At 35.9% G+C, this 7,962-nt stretch overlaps 1 protein-coding gene across 1 annotated transcript; it reads left to right on the forward strand.

The window, feature by feature from the left end:
- The first annotated feature begins 2,761 nt into the window (after positions 1-2,761).
- On the forward strand, positions 2,762-3,672 carry LOC149945220 (uncharacterized). The gene is made up of 3 exons (XM_090176437.1): positions 2,762-3,018; positions 3,089-3,313; positions 3,488-3,672. The coding sequence occupies exons 1-3, from the start codon at positions 2,762-2,764 to the stop codon at positions 3,651-3,653; spliced, it is 648 nt and encodes a 215-aa protein (XP_090032563.1). The 3' UTR covers positions 3,654-3,672.
- Positions 3,673-7,962: the final 4,290 nt, after the last annotated feature.

A 7,962-nucleotide genomic window follows, 5' to 3' on the forward strand; every position in this document is an offset into this window, starting at 1 on the left:
TAAATTTCTAAATAAAAACTATTAATTTACTAAAATATTCAGATTGTAATTTATTTTTTAAAAAATCACCGGTATGGCTGGTTCTATGACAACCCTGCAAAACATATCTAACCACTTTTTTTAACTAACGCAACCATAAGCTTCAGTGTTTATAGCCTGCAATTTAAGGGAAATTGCCTTTAAATATAGTTCTTTATTAGTCTGTGATCACCTATTGTGTAAGGCACCATTTAAAAAAAATAATTAGGATTTTTTTATTTTGAAATTTTAGCAGTTATTTAAATCTTTTCTCTATTTTGTGCAATTGCATTTAATCATAACTGTTGGAAGACAAAAAACCCGCCTTAAACCCTAGTGCTTAAGGTTCATTTATTAAAATTATTTTATTGTTTAGCTGCAGTACACTCAAAGAAGACATTGAAGAGTTTCAATTATAAAACATTTTGGCAGTATTTATTATAATCGAGATTGAAAAATGTTAGTCTGGTAGAATTTATGTAATGTTATATGAACTACTTAATTTTAAATATCCAGAAAAGTTAATTTTTTTTAAATAAAAAAAAGTAAATGTGATTGTAATTTAGCCACTGTAAAAATTGTATCACGTCTTTGAAATAAATTAGTTCATTCAATAATTTACTTTAATATATTTATATATTGTACAATTAACAACTTGCTTACTGTAATTAAAACAGATACAATGTTTAGGATAAAAAACTTCTATGTTTGAATTTCTGTAACCCTTACACCTTTTCTGTAAATTTTACAGAAGCAAAGCTTTTGGACAAACAAAGGTGTTGTAATATTTACCAACTTTTTCTGTAATTTTTACATAAGTTAATTTTTTAGATAGACAAAGGTGTGGTAATATTTACATCTTTTATCTGTAATTTTTACAAAAGCAAATCTGTTAAAATTTACAACTTTGCATTGGTAATTTTAACAGATGTTGCTCTGCAGAAAAAACAAAACGTTTATAAAATTTACTACACATTTTCTGTGAAAAGTACTATGAGTTTTTACTGTAAAAAATACAAGCCTTTTACTATTATCCTAAAAAAAAACGAAATAAATGGTAAAATTTACAGAAATATTTTGGCATGAAGTGCTTCCAGAAACTTTCTGTAATTTTAATAGAACCCTTTTCTCTGTGTATTTTTGTTTACTACTATCTGTGAGCCCTGTTTTGTCGTTAAATATCTGGACGACTATAGTGAAATTTTGAGCAAGTGTTTTCTATATGTTCATATGATGTGTCTTCAATTTTTTCGGTCGGTGCCAGATGTTATTTAGGCGTAACAGATGCTCTAATTTTGTTACGATCTCGTTCCATAGATGTTACAATAGAACATCTGCAGAAGCACGTAAATTGCACTTCGAGTGCATCTAGAGTATATATATGTTACAAATAATTGCATCTGCTGATCACTAAAAGTGCATATGTTCGTGTGTTCAACACGTGTCAGGTGCTCTAATTTTGTTACGGTCTCGTTCTATAGATGTTACAATATGACACCGGCAGAGCACCTAAAATGCTTTTAGAGCACATCAGGAGGACATCTACCGTACACATAATTGCATCTGATGAACACTAAAAGTCCATATATGCAAGTGTTTAACATGTGTCAGGTGCTCTAATTTTGTTACGCTCTTTACGTGTTTTTTAAACGTGCTGTAGGCGTCATAAAGATTTGCAGTGTACGTTCCACTGATTAGTTTGAATGAAAAGATTGCAATACGCTTGAAAATATTGATTTTCCTCAAAGTTTAGCGATAACGCCTTATGAGGGACGCTGCTACCGTCAATGTACAATCCAATGCTTGATAAATCGAAATGTTGAAAGTTGTACGGTGATTTTTTCAAATCTCCTAGAATCGGTTTTTGTTCCACAAACCCGATAACAACTTTCTTGGGTGCTTGTCCGGTAAATAAATGATCTTGCACACTAGTCATAAGACCAGCGGGTATAGAAAATGAGGTGCACTCCGAACGAGTTACAGGATATTTAGCGGTTCCATATTGTAGTGCTTTGGCTTGAGCGAGCGATAGTTCCGGTATCACTTTAACTTTCCTCAGATAAAGGGAAGCTGATAAAATCTCCACTTTACATTTTACGTCGGAGTGAACGAAAAAGGCTGCTCTATTTTTATCGAATTTAAATTTCAAATCAACCATATTTAATAAAAAGCGTGGTTGTTGACATAAATCAGTATGGACTACGCCTAACAAGCCAATCGCCCCTTTTTGCGCTAAACTCGCTCGTTTAGAGAAACCATCGTTATCGAAAAATGAATCGAACTTCCCAGGCGTATCCCGATAGAAAAGTGAACTCGTTAAATAATTTTTTTTGACAGAATCTCCGAACGTTAATAAAGTTTGTATCGTACTTTTTTAAGCGTAATTTTGACTGGAAGGTGTTACTGATCTTTCATTAAAGCGTTACTTGCACGATATTTAGAAACTTCAAGTTGACACTTTCTAAATTATCATTAAGGTATAAGAAAGTAAATTTGGACCTAGTTTGGTTAAACAAAATGCGATATAATTAATGAAAAATAATTAATGAAAAAGCTGGCTTTTGGAAATAGTTCGTAAGGAGTGGTTAAAAATGACGTAACGATTATCCGTTGCTGTGATTCGATTACTAAGACTACTTCTGAGCCCAATAAAAATCCTGGATTGTAATCACGTGATTTACTCTAACTGTCTAACATTCAGTTAAGCCTAGGATACAATTTTCGGTAGATTTACTTGATAAGTATGAGTGATTCGAGCGAGGAATCAATTTATTACTCAGATTTTGATTCTGAAAGCGCGTCATCAGTCACTGATGAAACTGGTTCAGAAAATTCAATAGATTTTGAAGGTGAAATAGGCTTAGGTCCAGAAAATGTTGGTCAAATTCATGGTATTTTGCCCTACCAATTTGAGCCTTTGGCCCTTACTGATGAGGAATTAGAAAATGAAAATCAAGAGGTAGAGGATCCCTTAAATGAACGTTTACAAAATAATGATTGGTACGTAGATATCTTCCTATAAATATTATTAGTTGACATAAGTTTAATACTGTTGTCATTCCAATCATAGGTGTGGTTGTGGGAATTGCACCTCTATGCCTCTTGCTGTAGAATGTTGCTGCTGCCAAGACCAAGAAGAGATAAGTTCAAAAATAGAAGATCTATGCATAACCCAACATTGTGAATTTCATCATGTTTGCACAAGCATTCCGATGCTGAATTTAGCATACCAAGAGTTTCACAACCCCGAACCTGGAGTTATGATAAGGCAACCAGCTGAAGGCTTGATTCATAAGTAAGTTTTAAACCCACCCGATTCAGAGTCCCCGAAAAGATATTATTTTAGTTATAGCAGGGTGATACGTTATTAGTTTTGTGATATTATTTGTAAATTTACTTCTTTTTTTTTACCATGGAGGTGGTGCTAAAAATATTTTACCTAAGTATATAAAATGATTTTTTTTAACAGGACTTACAGATATTTGGCTTATCGGAGGTTTATTAGATGGTGTTTTTGGGTGATACCACATCAGCGTTTCCCAATTCCCAGTTGCGTGGTGGGAAAAATTAGACAGGCATTTCCTTCCGATGACATTTGTGGTTTCCGGCCTTACATACTGAGGCCCAGAAATTAATTAGTACCCAGTGCGTATTTCTTTTCTCACAGCGAAAGATTTTTTTGCCATACTCAACTAATCACAAAATATTATAACTTTTTTATCCCCTCTCACTTATTTTCACCCTTTATATGCATTTCACATTATAATAATTTGACAAACTAGTTTTTTCATGCCATCCCTTTAAGAGGGTGTTTATATTTTCCATGTTTAGAGCGTTTCAAATAGTGTAAAATAAAGAAATATTTTGCCAAAAATTGTTTTTTATTGATGTTCTAGCTTTATGATTTAAGTATTATTCAAATGAAAACCTTCGGCTTAAGGCATATGAAGTTAGTGCCTCTTCCTTTGTGGGGTGAGGATACTCGGAGCACATTGATTTTGGGGCTACACCCAGAACAGATTCTGTCTTTTTTAAACCAGTTTCATATGTCTCTTCACTATATTCTACCGCATTTGACATAATTTTACTGACATAATCTACCATACCAAATAGATAATTTTTAGAAATTTTAGATGTTGATACATTAGGAAAATTATTCTTACCATAAGTAGACGCTTCCATTATTGGCCGTAGAGAGTATTCACCTTTCTTGAATTTTGGGAAAAATATATTCCACCGCCTTGTTCCATTGACAGTTGTAGCTTGCATTTTAGATGAGTTCTCATTAAAATGCAAAGCAGCCAGTAGTAATCTAAACATAAATGTTTTAATTAGTACACGCAGAAGCCTATAATAAGCCCCTGGAAGGTTTGAGAAAATGTTATCACTGCATAAATCCAGTGGCGTAACAACAGATCTTGGACCCCCCTGCTGGCAGGTTGGTAATGGCCCCTAGTAATCTTTAGCTCTGGAAACATTTACACAAATTATTCCCTCCCACGGTAAATTGAAATGAAAAGGGCCCCCTAAGCTGTCGCGGGGTCGAATCCCCTTATTTTAATCGAATACCGAAACAAATAATAGTTTTCAAACCAAATACCGAATAGTTAGGCTTTAAGCCAATATTACCTTATATTTTACATATTTTATTGTTATAATTCATCACAAACTCTTCCACCAAAATAGACTTTGTGGATATGTAATGGTACATACCTGCTCATCATTCCAAAATACGAGTAGTGCGTATGTTTTGGTGCAAACGGAATGACAACTGCATGAAACGCTTCTACTGAGGAAGTCTGGCAGGCTGATGAAACTTGTGCCACATCTTTAGATAGCTTCAGAACTATTTTTTCCAAAGCCATGTAAGGGTTAGAATCTGAAAAAAATATACAAATTACCCAAAAAATAATAAAATATGAAAAAGAAAACCAACTTGGAATAAGCCATCTTTTGCGACGTTCATTATCTAAAGAACCGTGCTCACAAGCTTCGTAGGGACCACTGTGACCCTCATGTTTATTTATAACATGGTTCAGTAAGGATTCCCACTTCGCTGCCATCAACTGACCATTAGCATCACAAGTTGCAGCGAGCCAATACAAATGATTTTGTACACTTTTGCTCCAAGCCAACAATACTTCCATGTACTTTTTCTTCCCACATACTGATGCAATTTTAGATTTAACAGCTGTAACAAAAGTTTATTTCCTTTATAAAAATATAATAATATACCAACATTAAAAATAATTACATTTCACTAGGTGCCAACAATCAAACAGGTGTTTTATTTTGGGATAGGTTTTTTTCAGAAACGCTCTGATTGAAATATGTCTATCAGTTACCATCGACCCTATTGCAAATCCTTTATCCAGTAGATATTTTATGCCTTGCTTTAATCCCTCTAACTCCATAGCCACACTACTCTTTACTTGGTTACTCTAAATAAAAATTGGTCTCTCAGAAATAATATATTACATACTTCTGATATTACACAAGGGCATATCCAGGATTTCATTTCAGGGGGGAGGTGAAAAAACCTAAGCTAGGCTAATACCCTGGGCACCACTACAATCCTAACTCATCTTGAGACTTATAAGACCTTTTAACCAGTGCCCGGGTTGTACTGCGTAGGAGAGCTCCCTACACTTACTATTACAATTTAATTTTAATTTAAATCGTAAAAAACATTTAAAACCAAGGTCTCCGTTCGGTTGAAGGTCAAACCGAAATTAGCGGTTTTCGCATACGTATAGTAGTAGGCGATAGAGATACTTATAATGTTGATTTGAAAATCTTGCTAGATTCGATACGGTGAATACAATATCTGGTCGAGTTCGCTGGGAGAGATATGTGAGCATTCCAATTAGTTGCCGGTAACACCCCTGAATATCTTCATCTTCACTGTCCTTTCTTGTAAGCAATGTTCCAGATGGTAAAGGTGTATTAACCTGCTGCGTGACTTGAGGTAATTTGCCTTTATATTTCTCTTTTATGGCCTCTATGTACCTTCGTTGGTGAATGAATAATCTATTTTCGGAGAATTCAAATTCTTCTCCAAGGAAATATCGCACCTCTCCGAGGTTTTTTATGTCTACTTAATTTCCAAACATATCGCATATTTTATTCATAATACTTTTATATTGAGCCAGTACTATGATATCATCTACATAGACCATTACTAGGGGATGGACACCAAGTCAGTATATACAGTTGCAGCATTGTATTTGGCTCAACCCCAATTTCCGGAAGGTCTTATTCAACTCGGTATGCCATTCTCGACCGCTTTGTTTCAGGCCATATATTGCCGTTTTGAGATGCCATAATTAATCTTCTTTTCCCCACATCTTATATCCTTGGGGTTGCTTTATATAAACGTCTTCATCCAGCTTACCATATAGGTAAGCACATTTAACATCCAGGTTCTTGTGTTGCCATTTGAGACAGACAACAAAGATCAAAAGTAAAATCCTTATCAGGGAGAATGTTATGACAGGGGCATATGTTTGATCATAGTCTATTTTATATTGCTGTGACCATCCCTCGGCTACTAACCGTGCTTTATACCTGGATATTTCGCCAGATGCAGTTCGTTTTAAGTCGTAAATCCATTTTGTTCCTATTATATGCTTCCCGGCCGGCTTTGGAACCAAATCGAAAACGTCCCGCACGTCCATTGTACCCAACTCTTCCTCCATTGCGGATTTCCATTTGTCAACTTGATTACTCTGTATATAGCATCATCATATGTCAACGGTATTTCCAGGCAGTTTAGTTCCATGTGTTGCCCAGGTTGCTCTCCTTTTTCAGATTGCCCCGTCGGGATAAACGAGAATGCTGCAGGATTATATGCTTCATTTTTATTCTTAAAATACTCCATGACATCATTACTGGATCGTAGTATCTGATTATTCTCATCAAAATAATAGACATCAGTTCTGTTTCCGGTCCGCCTAACCTTTTCTTCCCGCGTCCAGCCCGCTGGAAATTTCGGGAGATTGGTATGTACTTCTGTAGTTCTTTGATTTAAATGATCTTCCTGCTCTTGGTTAGGCCCATTCGGCTCTGTGAACCCATCACCCTCGTCTTCACCACGATCGTGATCAATATCGGATCCCTCCAGAACGGCAGTGGTAAATTCTACGACACCATTTATCGAGGTAATACCTATCTTCTCTTCATTAAACTTGACATGTTTCGACTCGACGACCTTCTGTTCATACGGAAGCCATATCCGATATCCAATGGTGTTAACTGCATATCCAACGACGATACCCGGCTTGGCTCTTCTTCCCAACTTACTACGGCTATGACCAAACAGCGATATCTCCTAAGATGTTTGACTGATGGCTTCCTCCCTCTCCAAATGTCTTCAGGTACTTGATTCGATTTCAGCTTTGAGTGCGGTAAGCGGTTTGACAGGTAGGTTAAGGCCAATACCGCTTCTGCACATATTATCTGGGGTAGAGATGCATCTTCCAACAGGGTTCTCACACCTTCAATCACCGTTTTGTTAAAACGTTCCGCTACGCCGTTCATCTGCGGGGTTCATCTTTAAAATACTGGGCGCAGTATTCCAGACCGTTCTCCGTTCATAGATTCTTTAGCTTATTTCCCTTCTGCCGCTCAGCCCATGCTTTGTATTATTTAAACTTCCCAAACGCTTCATCCTTTCTATTCATTGTACATACAGACGAGGGTGATGGGTTCACAGAGCCGAATGGGCCTAACCAAGAGCAGGAAGATCATTTAAATCAAAGAACTACAGAAGTACATACCATTCTCCCGAAATTTCCAGCGGGCTGGACGCGGGAAGAAAAGGTTAGGCGGACCGGAAACAGAACTGATGTCTATTATTTTGATGAGAATAATCAGATACTACGATCCAGTAATGATGTCATGGAGTATTTTAAGAATAAAAATGAAGCATATAATCCTGCAGCA

The sequence above is a fragment of the Leiobunum rupestre genome, chromosome 5 (genome assembly GCF_980474605.1).
Source record: "Leiobunum rupestre chromosome 5, qqLeiRupe1.1.hap1, whole genome shotgun sequence".
In the NCBI taxonomy this organism is placed as follows: Eukaryota; Metazoa; Arthropoda; class Arachnida; order Opiliones; family Sclerosomatidae; genus Leiobunum; species Leiobunum rupestre.